This window comes from Lontra canadensis, unplaced genomic scaffold, assembly GCF_010015895.1.
Source record: "Lontra canadensis isolate GAN:19392208 unplaced genomic scaffold, GSC_riverotter_1.0 scaffold31, whole genome shotgun sequence".
NCBI classification, from domain to species: Eukaryota; Metazoa; Chordata; class Mammalia; order Carnivora; family Mustelidae; genus Lontra; species Lontra canadensis.
This window is the reverse complement of record NW_022631025.1, coordinates 9,704,405-9,726,092: the sequence shown is the minus strand read 5'-3', so window position 1 is coordinate 9,726,092 and position 21,688 is coordinate 9,704,405. Positions and strand designations below refer to the sequence as shown.

Genomic DNA, 21,688 nt, shown 5'->3' with positions numbered 1-21,688 from the left:
TTCTACCTCTGGAACTAATACTACACTATATACTAATTAAATTGAATTTTATTTTATTTTATTATTTTTTTAAAAGATTTTATTTATTTATTTGACAGATAGAGATCACAAGTAGGCAGAGAGGCAGGCAGAGAGAGAGAGAGGAGGAAGCAAGCTCCCCACTGAGCAGAGAGCCCGATGCGGGACTCGATCCCAGGACCCTGAGATCATGACCTGAGCCGAAGGCAGAGGCTTTAACCCACTGAGCCACCCAGGCGCCCCTAAATTGAATTTTAAATAAAAAATTTAAAAAATACATTCACTGTACACGAAGCCTCCAAGGAGGAAAATCACAGGATTACACATCTAGACCATTCTGAAGTAGGAAGTTCTCTGCCATGAGCTTTCAAAGGAGGTTCTACTAAGAGGGCTCTTTGAGGTTTCTAAAAATTTAATTGATCCATTTATCCTAATAATTCTATGAGAAACAGAAATGCCTTCTGAACCCCCCCTCCCCCAATGTCATAGGAGAGAATCATCAGTCATCACATTTGTCCAGTGAAATAACGCAAACAATGCTGTGGTCTACGGTGCTGTTTCCAGCAAGTATCTGTAACTTAACAACTGAAGGTATGACTCATACTGCGTTTTTGTCACATGAACACCAACACCTATTCTCTTCTCACTATTTACTTTCCCAAAAGATGTCATCCATGCACGGTTTCAATAAGGAGAGGACTCTTAACAGCTGTAGATCTAGGCCAGAACACTTTCAAAGGCTCCAGACCTGAACACCTACCTTTTTAATAGATATTTCTATCTGGTCACATTACAAGCACTTCACGCGTACCAAGTTCAAAATCAAATTCATCTTAGGGCTAGGGTTAGCACACACGATGTTTCTATAGTAACTAGAAAAAGGTGCCTTTTTCTTCTGGCAGATGTAGCCCTGGGTCAGATACAAGGCTCAGGATTAGAAGGGCTGGATTCCAGTCTCTACTCCTTTAGCTTAGCCATGTATTCTTGGGCAGCGCACAACTTGCACAACCATACATGGTGATTCTAGATCACCCCCGACCCCCAATCTCTATATTCTCCCTCTTATTCATTTTGTTCCCAAACTGGAAACTTGGGCATCATCCTTGATGCTTCCCATTTCCTCACCTTTCATATCCAGACTATTGATTATATCTGCCCCCTTCATGCCCTCTCTTTTGCTCATACCCTAAGTTCAGTGGTTTCATATCTTGCCTCCATTACTATGGGAGACTCAACCTGGCCTCGAGGATCCACTCTTGACTTCTCTTGTGCATTTTCTACCAGGAAGCCGGAGATGTTTCAAAATGCCAATCTGATCTCATCCTCCCATGTCTTCACATCTTTCAGTGGTTTCTACCATCTGGTTAGAAGATAACACCCAGATTTCCTACCACAGTTGTCAAGGCCATGTGTGGCCCAGCCCTGCTCTCCAGCCTTCTCCTTTACCACTTCCCTCCTTAAAATCTAGCTCTAGTCACAGACAGCTACTTCCCCTTTCCTCAAATGTGCCAAAGACTGTCAACAACTGGGATTCTACATCTTCCTCTACCAAGACCCACCTCTCTTCTACCCTCACCAGGCTGACTACTCCTCATTCATGAATTCATTTAGCATTGAGAAAACGGGTCCTGGGCATCTGTAATATCCCAGGCATTCAGGAAGCTTGGATCCCAGCAGGAGAAAACAGGTGGGAAACAAGTAAGAAATTATATATCAGGACATGGTAAGTGCTATGGAGAAGATGGTGCATGGAAAGGAGATGGAGGCCCAGCAGGGACTGAGAGTTGGTTTACCATGAATTTTGAGTAGTGCTGGCCACTGGAAGCTTCCCTGAGAAGGGGGCATTTGAGCAGAGGCCCGTGGTTGTCTGGGGGAAGATGTGTCCAGGAGAGGGGAGGGCAAATACAAAGGTCCTGAGACCTGGGGAGTTCAAGGCACAGCCAGGAGACCAGTGGCCAGAGCAGAGGGAGTCAGGAGAGCAAAGAGCACATGGGCCAGACCACAGAGGGTGGCACAGGTCACTGCACAGATGCTGACTTTTTCTCTAAGGGAGCTGAAAGCCAGAGGAAGATCTGGAGCAGAGGACCACTCTGTCTGCTGTGCTGAGAAGCCACTGTCAGGGGACAAAAGAGGCCTGGGGGCTCAGCGAGGAATCCCTTATGTGACTCAGGCTTTCAGCATCTGATGAATGGCGCTTATTCCAGAAAACTCTTCTTGGTCCCATGAGTCTAGATCATCTGCTTCCTGGCACTGGACGTTTTCATCATGGAAGTTACCACAAAATACCTCAAATGCCCATTTCTTACTCCGTGTCTCCAGCAGAATGCAGAGCTCTGGGAGAGCACAAACCACGCGGCTCTCAGGCAGGGATACGATGCACATGGCAGGCACTAAATAAATTTTTGTCGAACTGTGGCTGAACGCCACATGCCACCAACAAGTGAAGGGCTATCAATCCAACCAAATGCCAAAAAACCGTAGGGAAGTCAAATTTGGGGCCATGGGACTCAGTGTTTATCAACTAACAATTCCCACTACTGACCAGAGAAACACTGAAAGCAGAGGAAAAGGTCAGGACCCAGCGTGTGAGACCAGACCAGACCCCGTGGATTTAAAGAATTGGGTCCCGAAGATGGAAACATCTAGAACATGCCCCAATGCTTTTTCACCTGGGCTTCTGAAAAGCGAAGTCCCCATCACAGAGAAATCTGAAAGGAGGGGAGTAGGAGGTGGGGGAGGAAGATGGAGAAGGGAGAAACCAGGAGAACAACAACTAAAAGGCAGTTTCTAGATGCTGACTTTAAATTAGCTTGCTTTGGCAGCACATGGATAAGGGAAACAAAATTCTCTGAGGAAAAGAAAGTGGCGAGTGTGTGCGGCCTTTCTGAGAGTCACTGCAACTTCCGTTTTCCACTTCTCTTTCCTCTAGGCTGGCTTCCCGATGCTTCCACGCTGAGTAGAGTGAGAGCCTCTGCCATGATGGGTGACTTAGAGATGAGGAAGGAAAACAAAAATAGCCCCAAGACCACATACAGAATGCCATGAATGCCCCCTGGGGAAGCAGAGGGCGTTTTCCCTGCTGTGGGTGCGGGACCGTGTGGAAAGCTCATCAGTTGGACAGGCCTGGGACTTGAAATCACCCCCCCCTTTTTAAAAATACTTATTTATTTTAGAGAGAGAAGGAGAGCAAGAGGGGCAGAGGGAGAGAGAGAGAATCTCAGGCAGACTCCGTGGTGAGTGCAGAGCCCGACGTGGGGCTTGATCTCAGGACCCTGACATCATGATCTGAGCCAAAATCAAGCGTCTGACTCTTGACCCACTGCACCACCCAGGCACCCCGGAAAGCACTTTTTTTTCTCTTTTTAAAAAATCAAGCCTCTACCGGTGACCACTTAAGTGACCTGGCGTAAATACCCCTGGCACCCAGAGTCCAAGGAACCTCATCTCTAAAACAACGCTAACAAAATCTCCAGGAAAGCAGCTGGAAGCTTTTAAAGTGCGTGCTTTCAAAGCCGCTGGCTAAGAGTGACCACTGGCTTATCCCTGTTTCTAGTTCTTGCTGCGTGACCGTGCGCAGGGGAGCGGGGCAGACCCCTTCCAGGTGAGCAAGAGCTGGCCATGCCTCAGGCCCAACTCCAACGACCAGAGGGCTACCCAAAGATACACCACGACATTCCTAGTGAGTCAAGAAGCGAGATGCGTCTTTTGCGCAATCACGAATCTGAGACGCCGGCAAACAAAGGTGTGGACCTGAAGCTCTTAGAGTGAGGGCAGACCCCGCACTTTCTTTAGGAATTCTGATTCTCTGTTTTACGGGCTTCGAGGTCTTGGCATACAACCTTCTTACAGATAGGAGTCGATGTTGTGGAAGGGCAACGACAACACAGAACGCAGAAACGAGAGGCTGCAAATGGGGAAATTAGGGGGCAATGCAGGAGGCTCGGTCTGGAGTAAACCGGATTCAGACCTGTACATCTGTTTCCAATTAAAGTCTTAAATTCTTCTATAAGCAGTGACATTACAGGGGAAGTATTTCATTGGTTACTTGTTGAACAGTCCTCTATTAGGTAATTTACAAAGTAACATGCACACAAAAAGAAACTGGACTCTGGTGGGGTTCACAACGACAGAGCATCAGTGTGCAGACAACTGGCATCATGAGGCTCCCAGGACTCCCACCCTTGTCACCTGCAATTCTGCGGTTTCTCATCCTAGAACCTTGTGACCAACCTTCTGGGCAACGTTCTGCTAAAGAGCAAATAAAGAGGCGGGAGGGAACATTTTAATTAGCCTCGATCCACAAGGCCCACGTGGACGCCCGCGTCTTCTGCACTTTCCCGCAGGCCCTTTCTTTCGTGCAAGCTGTTCCAATGCATCTATTCTCTTCCTTCGATTTCCTGCAGGGCCTCCCGAAGATCCCCACTGGAAAGGCCACAAAGTACAACCCCGCTGGGCCCCGCCAAGGCAAATTAACAATGTAAACCGGCTCAGCGTGGTGGAGATCATTCTTCCTGCCATTTTCTTCCCCCCAATAGTGTGAAATATTCACCCCCCCTGCTCTCCACTGGTGCCCGTGAGTCTGGAAGGACATCATGTAAATCACGCCGGATTCTGGAACACTGGGGCACCTGGGGGAGCAGGAAATCCAACCAAGGACTTCTTGTCCAAGCAGAGATGTGGGGGAAAAACATGCTCTGGGGGCCCTTGACCTTCCCTTGGGAGGCGTTTATTTTGGAACAAGTAAGCAAGGAGGTGTGTCCCCGTGCAGGGCACACACCAGCACTCGGGTGTGTGGTCTCACGATCCACATTACGCATGTTCCAACATGAAACTTGCAATCGGCATGCACGTGTGAACCTTCACGGTACTGAGAACAAAACAGAGTAATTCAGGCTCAAATCCAGACGCAAGAGCACAAAGCAAAGCAGAAATGCACGCGTGTCACGGGGATTCAAGAGTCGACCTTTCTGGAGAGTTACCATTATTGTATAACGTTACCGTCTCCTCCCCGTTTTAGGTCAGTAGATCTTCACAGGTACGGGTTTGATGAGCCCGTCTGATAGATGCCAGGATGGACTCTGTTCTCCTAATGATACTTTTTAATTTTTTTCCCTTCACACAGTTTTTTAATGGTGGTCTTAATTTGATTCTCCTGTGCTTCATCTGGGCTTAACTCTTCCAAAGAATGCTTTGTTGGAGGTGCTGACTTCTCTGGCCAGATGTTTCAGAGCGGACACCTCACGGTTTGGTGGCTGCAGGAGTGTTAGGGTGAGATCACATTGAAGGAGAGGTCTGAGACTCCGTGGCCCAGGGGGCCAGCGGGTCAATGGACAAGCACACAGGGGGAGGGCTGGGGGATGCTTGTTCAGGTCCAGACTGTGCGCCCACCAGCGTGGGTAAACCTTGGGGACCTCTCCAACCCTAGCTTTAGCCTGTTCATCTACAATGAATGGTTGTGCTAAGAAGTCTGAGGGTTATACCTAATTCTGGGAAGTATATCATGCCAGGTTCAAAGCCCTTTCTTCATCTACCACACTTTGAATCACTGGCTGGGGTTTTTCAGTTGAAGGGTTTGGAGGTGAACTTCTAGTTCTGGGCTGGGGTGTCCCCAGTGGGAGTCTCAGTGCCCGCAGGTAGGCAGCCATAACCATTGGGGTCCAGGCAGCCATGTTCAGCTATAAGACCTTTGTCTGTTTTTCTGCAGGTCCCAGAGATGGGTCCGGTTACAGGGAGGTGGAAAAATGGAATCAGACAAAAGCACTCTGATTTGCCTGTTCCTGTCTTTTTCTCCCCCACCCTCCAAGTCTTCATTATGGAAAATTTCAAACCTACATAAAAGTAAAGAGAATTGTGTAATTAACATCTCTCTATCATCCTTCCAGCTTCCACAATGATCAACTCCTGGCCAGTCTTGTCTCTGCTACAACCCAATCACCCTTCTGCCTGCTTCCCTCAGATTCTTTCCAAGCAAACCCCAGAAATCACATCATCCCACCCACAGAAACTTCAGCATGTGTCTCAAAAAGCCAAACTCTCCTCTTTGAAAACAGAACCAGAATACCATCATCCCACCGAAAACCCAATTCCTCAACATCATCAAATATGTAGTCTCTTTAAATTTCACCAGCTTCCTATAATTTAAAAAAACCAAACAAACTGTTTATTTGCATGATCTGGCCCCATCTTTCCAACTTCCTGATCCAAACTTTCCTCTCCCCGCCATCTTGGTCCACCCAAAGTGCGTCTAAACACGTAAGCATTTGTGTCTCTGGTCCCACCATCCTTACACCACCTCCCCTCCCCTGAATATGCTTCCCTTCTTTTCTACCTACTCAAATCCCTTCTAATTTTTACATCGCAGCTAAACCATTTCACACCCAGAAGAAGCCCTCCTCATCCTTGGTACAACAGACAGAGGCCCCCTGCCCCCTCCTCCGACATCCTTGGGTACTGTCTAGTTACTGCCCAGTAAAGTTTGTGGTTCTCCCACATAAGCAAATCATCATTCCAGCTGGATTTTAAGTTCTCTGAGTATCATGACTTATCATTTTTGAATCTCCCCGTAATTCGTAGCCAAGCATTTTCATCACAGTAAGTACTCAAAGTACTGACCGATTAATTCACCTTTTGCCAGCTACATGAAGAAAGACTTCGGCTCTGAGAAACCATCTTGCTCTGTGCTCCTCTGCACAGTCTCAAACTTCATGACATAAGTAACTCTGCCAGTCTGAAGGCTCATTGGGAAGCTGTGGAAGCCCTGTGCATTGTTGATCAGGAAAAGGCCTTCCTCTAAGAAAGCAATTTTGTGAGACAGAAGGAGTACAAGAGTGGGCTTCCCAGCCTGCAGCTCAGTGACCGCAGGAGGGGCAAGGGAGGAGGGCAGACGGACAGACGTGTCATCACACAGATTGTGCTCTGTGCTCTGAAGCACAAGTGTATGGCATCTACTTGGCTAGCGGAAGCTCAAGGAAATTCAGAAGGAGCATCCACCGACTTCCAACGTGTGGCAGGAGATCGGAGCACAATCTTGTTTTCCGTAAGACGATATCAAGACCCCACTGAGCTTCCCAAACATGTTTCCTGAATGACAGTGACGCTCAATAGTTATAGAATGGTCAGGAACCGAAGACATCTTTTCTAGAACATATCTACACACACCCACGCCACTCCCCACCCCTCAGATGTGTGGCTTTGTGTCCTGGAGTAGCTGGTGAGGGCAGGTTGGAGGTTGCTGGCTGGAGACAGCAGATACCTCAGTGAGTGGGGCATGACAAGACGGAAAGCTACTTACTTGGAGGAACCCATTTAAGATCAGGAGGATGGCCAGGGACTTTCTACTCCCCACTGCTCTGAAGCCTTTTTAATGTGCCTCAAGGAGCAAGTATCATCTCATGGGGTGGAAGTCATAGGAGTTTCTCAGAGCCCAACTAAAGAAGGGGGTCATACCAGAGTCGAGGAGGGGTGGGGAATGGGAGAAATAGATGATGGGGTCAAGGAGTGCACCTGTTGTGATGAACACTATGTTGCACACCCGCGACTTATTCAACACTGCATGTTAACTAACTGGAGTTAAAAAAAACTTGAAAAAAAAAAAAAGGAGAGGGTCACAGATGCACAAGTTTTCATCAGCACAGAACAGAATCCGTTGTGAATTTTATCACGTACATCTTACCCAAATTATAAAATGCAGTTTAAATACTCTGTGTTCCAAGGGATAAATGCTACCACACTTCCCCGGCAAAGCTTTATTCCAGGATCTGGCTCAAGTCTTATTAAGATCATTCAGAATGGGGTGAACGATAAATATTTGATGGCACTCTTCCTACAGCTTCTCGAAAACCAATTTTGAAGAGCCCCAGGGTGTTAACAGTGATCAAATTACAAAATAAACCACTTTCCCCTTGAAACAAAAAGGAAGTTCCTGGTTCCTTGAACAGGAATAAAGGTAGCAATCTGAGATCACATCAGACCACCTCCCAAAAAGGCTGCTGTGTTCCATACCTGCTGCGTGCCAGAAAGATGATGCAGAGAAAAGACAAGCCTAAGGGCAGACTATGCCCTGTACCAGATAAAGACACATTAAAAAAGAGTATGCATCAAGAGATGTTGAGAACAAAACTACCTAACATCTCTGAAATGGCATTCAAGTTGTAGGTCAAGGTGAAAATGGTTGTGGGCCAAGGCAGGTTTGAGACAACTGGTGTAAATATGGCAATTAAAACAGGAAGGCTTTCAAATAGAATCCAATCGCAAAATTCGCAGCAAAAAACATAGTGTTCATTATAATATATCTGTTAGAATAATCATCTGAAGTAGCAACCAATCCCACAATTATTTCAATATCTATGACTAAAGCAGATTTTGTAGCTATCAGTAAAGGCGACAGAGTCCAATCACATTTCCTGAAGCTAAATTTATCGTCGTTATGAAACCAGGACCTTTTACTACGCTCCCGAGCTTTATTAAAACAAGAGACGCAAGCCCCTTGTCACTGTTGCTACGAGACAAATGTTTTTATCACACATTCCTGGAGAAGGAAGGAAAATTACAGGTTCTTACCAAGTAATCATCAGGCTTGATACCAAAAAGTTCTCGGAAGTATCGGAATGCTAGTGGAGCATATGTCTTAAACCTGAAGTCTGGGTAATGATGAGCTGGGGTCAGATTGCTCCCTTCACTGCAGTTAAATTAAAAAAAAAAAAAAAGAAAAAAAAAGGCAAGAGAGAGAGAGAGAGAGAGAGAAAGAGCATTAGCAAAGGCAATTTTGACTTCAAATACTAGCTCGATTGGTACCGGGCCAATTTTCCTGCTAAGAAAACATGCCCCGATTGTGGACCCCTCTGAGCTCATGTCACAGAGGGCAACAGCCATCAGGTAAAATCAAATGCTAATTCGGTAGGGACCATGCCAAGCAGGCAATCCCTACCAATCACAGTGTGTCCTTAGCATTTTTTTGGGGGGGGGGGCCATGAATATTAGATATACAGTTTAAACTAGGAATAAGGGAAATACTTTTAAAAATATGTCACTGACAAAATCGTCACACTGGAAAAGAGATGAGTCCTGAATCTGAGCTCTTTCTTACATCCATATTTATAGGAAAAGAGACCTTAAATATTTTAGGGATTTTTAAAACCATATTTCCATTCCCAGATACATCATTATCTCCCCCACCCCCAACCCTTTCTGGGTTCATCTCTGAAAATTCCTGTGCAATACTTACGATATATAAAAGGTATGAGAAGAAATAAACCAGTGAATTCTCATGAAGCCAAAATGCTGCTTAAGAAATAAAATATTATCTATGTAGTTGAATTGCCTCCTGTACTACTTATTGATCATAAAACCCTCTTTCTCCTTGGAGGGATCCACTAGCCTGAATGTTGAGGTTTATCATTCATTTTATTCTTTGACTACAACTGTAATACATTTCACGTGACATCCGACAAGCCCCTCATCCACCCGTACTAAAAGTTTTCATTGTGAAAACTAAAAACAAGACAGCGAGGAATACAATTTTAGAGAGGGGTTCAAGATCTCTTTTCCCCACATTCTAAGTAGGACATCAAGGCTCTAGGCAGCTTTGTCCTGGTCTGATTTTTGTGGATATAAAAATAACACCGTGCAAATGAAAAGGCTTTCAGCATGCAACAAACACTTAGAATCCACTTCAGGGCAGTCAAATTTTTTATCAGTACCTGGCACATCATTGATAATAAGTATTTTCTGAGTGAAAGGATGAGTTTTCAAGATAATGCTACAACAGTAACCTTCATTCTTACATGAAGCTTAGGTTCAAAAGTCAAGAGGTAGGGTAAACAATCACTGGTCTCCACAGACAATGGAATATGACTCAGCCTCAAAAAGAACGGTATTGGGGCGCCTGGGTGGCTCAGTGGGTTAAAGCCTCTGCCTTCGGCTCAGGTCATGATCCCATCCCAGGGTCCTGGTATCGAGCCCCGCATCAGGCTCTCTGCTCAGCAGGGAGTCTGCTTCCTCCTCTTCTCTCTGCATGCCTACTTGTGATCTCTCAAATAAATGAATAAAATCTTAAAAAAAAAAAAGAACGGTATTTTGCCATTTGCAACACGAACAGACCTAGAGAGTGTAACGCTAAGTGACGTAAGTCAAAGACACGTATTGTATGATTTCACTTATATGTGGAATTTAAGAAACAAAATAAAGGCAGACAAACCAAGCGACAGGCTCTTTAACTATATAGAGAACACACAGATGGTTACCAGGGGAGAGGTGGCTGGGGGGATGGGGACAGTGGTGATGGGGACAAAAAGTACACCTGGCATCATGAGCACTGAGTGATGTACAGAATTACTGAATCGCTATATGGCACCCTCGAAACCAATATAACACTGTATGTTAATTACACCAGAAATTAAAATGAATTAATTTTTTAAATCACCATAATAAAAAAAATCATGCTTAAGAACTATTTAGGAGATTATCTGTTCAACGTATCCACTGAAGCCAGATCGTCCTCCTGCAGGGTCATGGGCGACTGCTTCTTCTGGGGACGTCCAGAGCCAGTAGTTGGCTTGTGTTCTCAGGGACCAACGCAGACAATGTGTCTTCAGAGGTGAGGCTTGCCCTTTACGGCACAGGACCCAGGACTGCCCGGGACAGGAGCAGCCCCTCTGTGCCAGCTTGGTGTGCGGAATGGCCCCAGCTCACCGGCTCACCTGAACAGTCCCCATTGCCCTAGGCCAGTATAGTGAATACTCAGAATTCTTATGTGTTCCCCGGGCATTACGTGTGAACATTTCCTCATTCTCTGAGATTTATAAGGGGACACATAACTCAGGTCCTCCGGGATTGTCAAGAGGAATAGTTCTGGAACTCACGCGACATCAGGTCGCTTGAATGTGCGGGCTATGCAGAAATAAGGGGTTAAAATCAGAGCCTCAAAGTGGCCTCTGACATCCTTCCCTACCCTTGCAAGCAAGCAAAGGCAAGCATGATGCCTTGGGTCCTGAAGGGGCGGGGGTGTTCAGTGGGCTAAGAGTGTTGCCGACTTCTTATTTCTTCCACTCTCTGCTCCCCTTTCTACCACACGCAGCCAAAGTCTAGTTCCATTAGAGCTCATTACATTACCTTCAACGTCCAGAGAATAAAACCCTGAGAGTCTTACTTCCTTGGAGTTTTTCTTTCTCTTTTATTTAAGAAAGGACATTTTCAAAAACATTTGTTAATTTGAGAGAGAGAGAGAGAGAGAGAGAGAGAGAGCATGGCGGGGGAGGGAGAGGCAGAGGGAGAGAGAGAATCTCAAGCAGACTCCCCACTAAGTGCAGAGCCCGACATGGGGCTCAATCACTTGACCCTGGGGTCATGACTGGAGTCAAAACCAAGAGTCAGACACTTAACAAACTGCACCATCCACGTGCCCCTAGAGTTTTTCTTTTCTTTTAAAAATTTTTTTAAAGATTTTATTTATTTGAGGGAGAGAGAGAGAGAGAGAGGGAGAGAGAGAACATTATGGGGGAGGGGCAGAGGGAGAAGCAAACTCCTCGCTGGGCAGGGAGCCCGATGCGGGACTCGATCCTGGGACTCCAGGATCATGACCTGAGCAGAAGGCAGAGGCTTAACGGACTAAACCACCCAGGTGACCCTGGAGTTTTTCTTTAAACGGCTTATTCTTATGCAGTTGGGGACCCAAGATTCTATCCCTGAGGAGAGAATACTTATTATTACTTTCATTTGTGGTTATTCTGAGCTTCTTGGGCTGCTCACCTCTCCCTAAAACCACAATCCACTGCAAGTTTCCCTTGGATTCGCAATCTCCCTGACGACTGTGGTTTATGCAGTTGCGGTTTAAAAAGGAATAGTGTGGGGTCACCCTGGAGAGCAGACGGCACGTGCCCCGCTCCCCACATACACAAAGAACATCTCTGGGATGAGAAAGGGAACATTTACTTCTGTAGGTATCCACTCCGACAGCTGGTGGAAAAATCTGCCAAATCAGTAAAAATGAAAAAAAATATCTAGCTTGTTTTGGGCCACCAAGGGATACAGAGATTGGGTCAACGGTGATGGTCAACTGTGAGGCAGCTTGCCTGCAGGGGACAGCTAATAACTTATATTTGCATACACAGAGAACACAGAAAGGCGGAGGACATTATACTCAACACGGGCATCACACACATAATAACTTCTTCATAGCATCATTAACATATATTAACTAATAATTATTTGCTGACATTACACCATCTTGAACCGCTCTCTTTGCACGAATGGAGGGGAACATTCCTAAGCAGAGGGTCATAAGGTAGCGCCACTCTTCAGTTTGCTTCTTTCCTAGTAGTTTTCATCTTATGAGTTTTACTTCCCTTTGATTAATAGAAGACTAGTTTGCATTCTCTTAAATTAGACTGACGAGCCAGGCAGTGGCGGTGATGCTCTAACCCAGGGAGGTCTGGGTCTAACTCCTGTCTCTGCCGCTTACAAGCTGTGCTCCCCGAACACCACACAGAGCCTCCAGAAAGGCAATGCCGGCGTGATCAGGAACGTGAGCGGCCGTGCGCCCAGCATGTGGGGACCCTGAATACGTCTGGATGATCGAGGCTGTGTGATGACGGCAAACAACCCAGACCCAAATGCTTCACACGAAGAATGAGTTGACCGGGGAGTTAAAAAAAAAAAAAAAAAAAAAAAAGGCAATCAAAGAAATGACAGAATGGGAAATATCTACAACTAGTCCCGCAGACAAAGGGCTGATCTCCCAATATAACGAGCTCCTATAAACAGCAAAGCCAAAGACCAAAAAGTTAATTAAAAAAAAAAAAAAAAAGCCAAAGACATGACCAGGCACTTCACAGAAATGGAGGTATAAATAAGCAAAATGTATAAAAAGATGCTCAAACTTTATAACAAAATAATAAAATAATATATATTTATACATTTACAATATAATAATAAAATAAATGCAATATATTTATAATATATAATATCTATATATTTATATAAATATACAATGTATATGTTTTATATGTAATTTACAATATTATAATAAATTTATTTATAAGATAAATTCATAATAAATATAATAAAATAATTTTATTTATATAAAATATATGATTAATGTATATATATTGAGTTAAAATAAAATAATTATATATTTATAATAAAATAAATGAAAATTAAGTGTCACCAAGGCTATAATACATAGGAGAGGGGAAAAATCCAAAATTTCGATAAAGTTCAAGAAAAACTGGCACCCTGAAACACTATTGGTGGAGAGTAAGCTGCTATTTTTTTTTTAAATGGGGGCCATTTTCACAACTTCTACCAAAATCGCGAACGTATAGAACTGTAAGACCCAGCAAATGCATGCCTGTAATTTATCCCACACGCATACCAGCGTAGGTAGAAAACAACACATGTACAAGCATTCCAGCCTGGTTCCTAAGGACAGAGGGTTGGAAACCAACTAGCTTCGTCTCTCTCTGAAGACATAGGTCAGATTAATGACGTTTAGCCACACCCTGGACTACTACGCAGCTATTAAAAAAATGAGATTTACTACACAGTGACAGGGAAGAGCTTTAGGATAAATTAAGTGAAAGCAGCAGCAGGCCGAGCATTGTGTGTGGCATCCACTATTTATATACAAAAAGAAAAAAAAAAAAGTGGGTGGTGCATGGAGGTGCCTAAAAAGTCCTTCAGGGACTAGCAGACCCCTAGCCACAGCGATCGGCAGAGTGGGACGCTGGGTTAAAAGGCACGAGGACGAAATGAAAGGGACTTTTCACAGTGTTCCTTTGAAAAGCAGTGTGAGGATAAACCCTTCCCTAAAACAAAGAATCAGGATTCCTAAAGAGAGCATGGGGTCTGCCTTCACTCGAAGAGCTGAAGGTCGACACGTGTGAAACCCAGCGGCATGAACACGAGTCCAGTGGTCAGGGACAAGTCCCAGCCTCCCGCTGGCTGTCCTCGCCGGAGCCGGGGGTAGGGGGTGTCCATATAGAGACCGTGCCCAGCATCTACACTCACTCAGCAAAAATGACCTCTTCACAGTTTAAGATTTATATTATGTTCCTTCAGGGCATTTCGGGGGAAAAAAAAAAAAAAGTTTTCCCGCCTTGACATAAAATCGAGGTCGTGGAAATTCCAGCTGTGAGGTTTTGAGCCATGGTTCTAGATGTTCGGATCCCATGAGCTGATCAAATCTCAGCAATAAAAAATTGGAGGCTGATGTGGGATTTCCGACTTTACTCCATGAAGTAAGAACCGAAACAATGTAGCCAAATCAAAGTATTAAACTTATCAAATTATAAAAGAAAGGGTATGTTAACTCCATGGAAGGAAGGAAAAACTGTGGATAAAGAGCATTACTTTAGGGCGCCTGGGTGGCTCAGTGGGTTGAGCCTCTGCCTTTGGCTCAGGTCACGATCTCAGGGACCTGGGATCGAGCCCCGCATCAGGATCTCTGCTGGGCAGGAAGCCTGCTTCCTCCTCTCTCTCTGCCTGCCTCTCTGCCTACTTGTGATCTCTCTCTCTCTGTCAAATAAATAAATAAAAATCTTAAAAAAAAAAAAAGAGTGTACTTTATCTTGTCCTTTTCTCCTTTGTTTCAAACAAAAAAGCTGCTTGATCATGGACCAGTCTCAGGCTCAGAAGGGGTGAAGCTTCTTCTGAGGACGGTTCCACTATTGGGGCCGAAGCCACTGCTTCTCTTAAATTTAAAACTATGTGTTTCTTAATGATGATGGATGCTTAGAATTACACACTGCGGAAGCTTGCAGGAAGCGTTAGCCACCCCCTGGCATTTCCCTCTTAGCAGATGAAAACGTCCAAGTCCAGGGAGGGGAGGTAATGGCTTAAGCTGGTCAGGAACAAACAAGATCGGGAGATTAGACTCACACCACACAGTGAAAAAGTCTGAAGTGAACAGGTGTGCCTCAACTTAAACGTGACCTTCCTAGGCTCATCTCCCTTTCCAGGATTCGGTTATACGCTCCGGGGAAGCCCCTGCCCACACACCCCCGCTCTTCTCCAGGAGGACCGCCCCCTGCAGGGTCAGGTGGGCAGAGCTGTACTTACAGAAGCCGGATGGGCCATGAGAACATTCTCATTCTCATTTGTGTGCACCGCGAACACCTTCGCTTTGTGGTTTCACAGCCTGATCACCCAGTGCTACTTTTGGGGGCACCGGGATGAGAGATCTGGTGCGAAGCAAGAAGGAGAGGCTATTTTAGCATCTCTAGGGCACCTAAGGGGTCCAGTCTGGAAGCTAAGAGCCAGAGCTTGGATGTTTTCCCGCATTTTCTATTTGGTGAATTCATGACTGCAAACTAGAACTGTCAGTAGTGGATTTGCGGCCCGTTGGCAAAAGGACCGGGGTTCACAACTCCTGGGTGACAGATACCTTCATGGGATTATTGATGGGGAGAGGTCCCGTGGTCTGCCCTCTGTAAGCTGGAGACGCCAGACAGCTGGTCATGTAGTCCCAGCTCAGACTTGAAGGTCTGAGAACCAGGGCAGCCGGTGGTGTAAGTCCAGGTCCGAGCCGGAAGGCCCCAGAGCCAGGAGAGCTGAAGTCTGAGGGCAGGAGAAGACGCCTGCCCCACCCAGGAGGGGAGCGACCTTGCCCTTCCTCTACCTTTGGGTTTCACACAGGCCCTCAACAGACTGGTGAGGTGATCATGGGTCCAGTCCTGATCCAAACACAAATTTCCTCTGGAGAAATCATCACACGCACCCTCAGAAATAATGTTTTACCAGCCACGAGGCGTCCCCTCGCCCAGCCAAGCCGAAGCATGAAATCCGTCATCTCAGCAAGCATGAGCGCAAGCAGCGGGCCGAGTGACGGGCGCCGATGGAACTGGAGAGACGAGTGGGGCTGGCGCAGCAGTCCGCTTGGACACGGGCCTCCAGGGTCCAGGAACCAGTCAATGCTGGCACCGACTCTTCCAACCGGACCTTTGTGAGTCAGGGTCTGGAGAAGCCGACTTTGGTGTCATTCATTTCCTCTGCGGATTCAGCCAAGGGGAGTCCCTTAGGACTCTGGATATAACCAGTGCAACAGTAATCGGTCCCCTCTCTTGTGAAATCGGATAGTGCTCTTCAGTGGGAGAACAGAGCAAAACAAAGCCAAGGCCAGAGTCCCTGCTGGTGTCCCCCTCCCGCGAGCACTTCCCGCAGAGAGAGAGAGGCCTGTGCTGCCTCGTGCAAGGCCACACCGTCTTTTGCGGCCAGCCAGCTGACGACAGCCAGTCCTTAAAAATCAGTAGCTGAGAGCAGCTTCAAGTTCAAAGCCAAATAATGCATTGGCGGGGGGGGGGGGGGGCTCTCATTTCCAGGAACATGTGATATTACTGGCTATTTAAATGCTAAAGCTCCCAACCATTGGGTCCCCTCCAAGGAAATTGTGTTTGCAAAGCAATTTCAATGAAGTTAAAATGTTACGTAATATTCAGTACCTGCAAGAAACCTTTTACTTTGAAGGAAAGGAGGGCTATGTACCTCCTGTTAAGAGGAAATCCGTTTCTCCCCATTCCCACTACATAAATGCTGAACAAATATTTAAAGAGTTTGACCCAAAGGGACATCACACTATTTGGCTTGTCCAGGAAAGGCCACATTCCCTCTTTAAAGCGGGGAGGACTACTCTGGGGGCCTGGTGTGTCGTCCGTGTGCCTGGAGGACGTGGTATGGAATGCGTGTACCGGCTGGGGTGGTAGTGTTTTCAGAGGCCTTGCTGCAACTACTCAGACCTCTAGGTTGTGGTGAGAAAGGGGTCACAGACAATATGTAAATGAGTGGATAGGGCTGGGTTCCAATTAAACTTTATTAGCAAAAAGGGGCGGGGAGGCAGGTTTGTCCCGTGGGCTGTAGTACGCTGACCCATGGGGTAACGGATAGGTTCTTGGATGAGTTTATGTGAACATTACTTGAAACGCAGGGACACTTGGCTAACCTATCAAAACCGTACCATCCAGCACTGAAATCCGACGACGTTCCTATGAACTGCTGACCAGTATGTTTGTTTGCCATCTAGAAAACTGTCTCACCCTCCCAGTAGCCCTGGGGAACTCTCCACCAGCTCAATCCTCTGGCCATTCACAAAAATCCCCAAGAGTCAGACATCAAACCTATGGGTCATCTGCGTTCTGTGATGGTCCTGACAGCAAACTGAACTCCATTTTGTAAGCGAAGAGATTAGAACGCGGAACACTTTTACACATGCTTTAGGGAGATGATTATTCTCGAATATGGAAAGGTATATAACCTTTTACTGCCTGCTTCCAAGCCACATTTTCCCTCACAGGGAAGGCTGTGGTGGTGCCTCCTGGAGGGGAGCAGAGGAGCCCCTTGTCAAGGGGCTGGAGAGACAGCTTTAGGCTGGTAATTCTGAGGCAAAAGCTGGATCCTTTTTTGGATTCAAAAAAGCAGAAATCCTGCTACTGTGCTTTATTTACTGCCACAGTGTGAGGAAAAACCAAAACTCAGGAGCCAGCCATCTCCGAATCCAGATCCTGCCTTCGCCATTCATCGGCTACACAGCCTTGGGTCAAGGTATTTACAGTCGGAGGGCCGTACCCACTTCCTACGTAAAGCGGATTTTTTTTTTCTTTTGGTAACTGTGAAAAAAACAATAATTTAATACTATATGTTACATAAATATTATATCAAAACTATGGGTGGTTCATAGCTGGTCCTCATAAATTTTGCCTTTTTCCACCCCAGGTTCATGTTCACAAGGCAAAACATCACAGAACATCCTCTTTCTTCCTCATTTCATCTACACATGGAAATGGATCCACAACTTTGAGTTTCTGAGTGCAGCAGGGAGTCTGGAGTCAAAAGATGAAGATACGGTCACCACCCTCCTACTCATCTACTTTGATTCTGAAAGATCACGGAACCAGATCGTTGAAAGGGATTTTATATCATCCCTCGAATCTCAAGTTCAGACCTTCTCCATCTACAAAGTGAAATCATCTGGAGGACAAATGTGTAATGTCTAAAAATAACGCCGAGCCCCCCCCCTTTAAAATAACTAAATAACTAAATAAATATCACAGTTCGCTCTGTTGCTAAGGGAAACAGATTCTGCAGCTTCATGATGGTAGTGAATTAGAACATCTCACGGCACCCTAAGCAATTAGTTTCCTCTATGACCCAGACAGATTCCTCGCATTTCAGAGCCATCAGACACTTCAGAATGCTCAGCTGCTCATAACCGGGGACAGTCTTGCCCAGCACCCTCCCCTGCACCAACACTTGTCTCCAGGCAGGTGGAGAACTAGGGGCAGGCAGGGAGGGAACTTTTTCTGGCAACTTTATTGAGGCATCACGGAGATACGATAAAGTACAGTCTGTTAATTTTCACAGGCGTCTATATCCATGAAGCCATTGCCAGGGTCAAGGTATTGGATTTGCTCATCACTTTGTGGGGGCATTTTGATTGCGAGAGTAACAAGGAGCTATGGCTGGCATGGCCGGGGGGTGGGAAGGATCCTGAAATGATATACTTCAAATGTGACAGTGGGTTCTTCTGAAGAGGGTCAACTAGCTGTGACGTGGCTGCCAGGCAAGGGCTGCTACTGCTATCCTGGCACAGAGAGTGAAGGTCAAAGACACAAATTCTAGGGGCGCCTGGATGGCCCCATCAGTTAAGCACCTGCCTTCAGCTTGCATCATGATCTTGGGGTCCTGGGATCGAGCCCCATGTCGGGCTCCCTGCTCCTTGGGAAGTCTGCTTCTCTCTCTCCCTCGGCCCCTCCCCTGCTTGTGCTCTCCTTCAAATAAATAAATAAAATCTTTTTTAAAAAAAAGAAAGACATAAATTCTAGGTATGGACAATGTTGGCTTTCCTACTCCTGGAGAAAAAGGTGAAAAACAACCTCATTTGTCTTCATCAGAAAATGCAGTACACTTATAATAAATCATCCACGAATAAAAGGATTCATGGCCCCAAGAAAGTGCCTTCCATGCCTATGAGGTCCTATGTATGTGTTCCTTATCGGAAAGTATCTCCTGGAGTGTCCTCTATCATTTAGTTACTAAATAGATATGATTTTGAAATTTTAGGTATTAATTTAAAAATCATTTGGAGTTTTACTAGTTGCAAAAATCACGTAATAACTCCAAGAATGAAATCTGGGAGCTACTGGAAAGATTATCATTGTAACACGGGAAGTACTGTGCTAGGTCAGTGGTTTTCGGTTCTGTGCGTAGAACCTTCTGGAAGGATTTTCTCGGCCCCACCCCCAAAGTTCCTGATTCAGCTGATCTGGGGTGGAGCCCAATAATGCGCATTTCTAACAAGTTCAGGTGAGCCTAAGCTGTAGGTCTGGGGACCACCTGCTTGAGCCATGCTTTCCCCGGGGCCCATCCATGGTGTCTGTCGATCGGACACCATGGGTGATGGAGCACTTTGCGCTTCTTCCTCCACCCATCTGCAGCTGTAACTGCTCTCTGCACCCTAAACTTCACTGCCAGCCCCCCTCCCACAAAAAACCTCCGTTCCTCTTGGTCTTCGTAGCCAATGTAAAAAACCTCTGGTTGAAATGTCCGGGTAGAGGCCAGAACAGCTCACAAGCACTTTTATAGCAATTATTAACCACAGATCATACCAAAAGATTCAGATAAACTCATGACATTCTAACCTTCTAGAGAAAAAATGTAGTTAATGCATACTTTCTGGGAATGCTAAACAGACTGTTAAAAACAAACACACAGAGGCGCCTGGGTGGCTCAGTCGGTGAAGCATCTGCCTTTGGCTCAGGTCATGATCCCAGGATCGAGTCCTGTGTCGGGCTCCCTGCTCACCGGGGAGTCTGCTTCTCCCTCTGCCGCTGCCCCTCCCCCTGTTTGTGCTCTCTCTCTCTCACTCTCTCGCTCAAATAAATCAATACAATCTTGTAAAAAATAATAAAAACTACACAGGACAATTTCCAACTCCGGAAAGATCAACAGTGTCATGAGTAAACAGGCCTCTATTTCAGGCCTTGGGTTGTCCATCTTCTTCTTTTTTTTTTTTTTTTTAGATCATTCCCTGCATATTCTCAGATCACAATGCTTTGAAACTGGAGCTCAATCACAAGGAAAAGTTCAGAAGGAACTCAAACACCTGGAAGCTAAAGACCACCTTGCTTAAGAATGCTTGGATCAACCAGGAGATCAAAGAAAAACTGAAACGATTCATGGAAACCAATGAAAATGAAGACACTTTGGTCCAAAACCTATGGGATACAGCAAAGGCGGTCCTAAGGGGGAAATACATAGCCATCCAAGCCTCCCTCAAAAAAAATTGAAAAATCCAGAACACACCAGCTGTCTCTACACCTTAAAGAACTGGAGAATAAACAACAAATCAAACCAACTCCACACATAAGAAGGGAAATAATCAAGATTAGAGCAGAGATCAATGAGGTAGAAACCAGAGATACAGTAGAACGTATCAATGGCCACACTAATCCAAAAGAAAAGAGAGAAAGCCCAAATTAATAAAATTATGAATGAAAAGGGAGAGATCACAACTAACACCAAGGAAGTAGAAACAATCATCAGAAGTTATTATTAACAGTTATATGCCAATAAGCTAAGCAACCTAGATGAAATGGATGCATTCCTGGAAAACTATAAACTCCCAAAATTGAACCAGGAAGAAATTGACCACCTGAATAGACCGATATCTAGTAACGAGATTGAAGCAGTGATCAAAAACCTCCCAAAAAACAAGAGCCCAGGACCTGGTGGATTCCCTGGGGAATTCTACCAAACTTTCAAAGAAGAAATAACACCTATTCTCCTGAAGCTGTTACAAAAAATTGAAGCAGAAGGAAAACTTCCAGACTCTTTCTATGAAGCCAGCATTACCCTGATCCCCAAACCAAGCAAAGACCCTACCAAAAAGGAGAATTTCAGACCAGTATCGCTGATGAATATGGATGCTAAGATTCTAAACAAGATCCTAGCGAACAGGATCTAACAGCACATTAAAAAGATTATCCAACATGACCAGGTGGGATTCATTCCTGGGCTACAAGGATGGTTCAACATTCGCAAATCAATCAATGTGATAGAACAAATTAATAAGAGAAGAGAGAAGAACCACATGGTCCTCTCAATTGATGCAGAAAAAGCATTTGACAAAATCCAGCATCCGTTCCTGATTAAAACACTTCAAAGTATAGGGATAGAGGGAACATTCCTGAACTTCATAAAATCTATCTATGAAAGAGACCCACAGCAAATATCATCCTCAATGGGAAAAAGCTTGCAGCCTTCCCGTTGAGATCAGGAACGTGACAAGGATGCCCACTCTCACCACTCTTGTTCAACATAGTATTAGAAGTCCTAGCAACAGCAATCAGACAACAAAGAGAAATAAAGTGTTGTCCATCTTCTGTCTGGAAATTAGTTCTGGGGGTTGCTAAGGACCCAAGGGAAATGCACTTCAAAAGTTCTGATAGTTCTGTATTTCAGCCCAGAGCATTTAAACCAAAACTAGGCTGTTTCAGTTCATCACCTACTGGTTTGATTTCCAGACAGCTGACACCTGGACATGGAAATACACACAAGTATCATTTCCCTGAAGACTTTAAAAAAAAAATAACGTAATGCAGACCCTGAGGGCCCAAGGGTCGCCCCAGCCATTCTCGCCCAAGCCCAGTGATAAGTGAAAATGAAAGCGACTTATTTGGGAGGG

At 45.5% G+C, this 21,688-nt stretch overlaps 1 protein-coding gene across 1 annotated transcript in view; it reads right to left on the bottom strand.

The window, feature by feature from the left end:
• PIP5K1B (phosphatidylinositol-4-phosphate 5-kinase type 1 beta) overlaps window positions 1-21,688 on the bottom strand; it is a 158,485-nt gene that overhangs the window by 108,824 nt on the left and 27,973 nt on the right. The window contains exon 3 of the mRNA XM_032866568.1: window positions 8,578-8,695. Within this exon, the coding sequence (XP_032722459.1) occupies window positions 8,578-8,695 (118 nt within the window). The remainder of the gene's footprint in view (window positions 1-8,577; window positions 8,696-21,688) is intronic.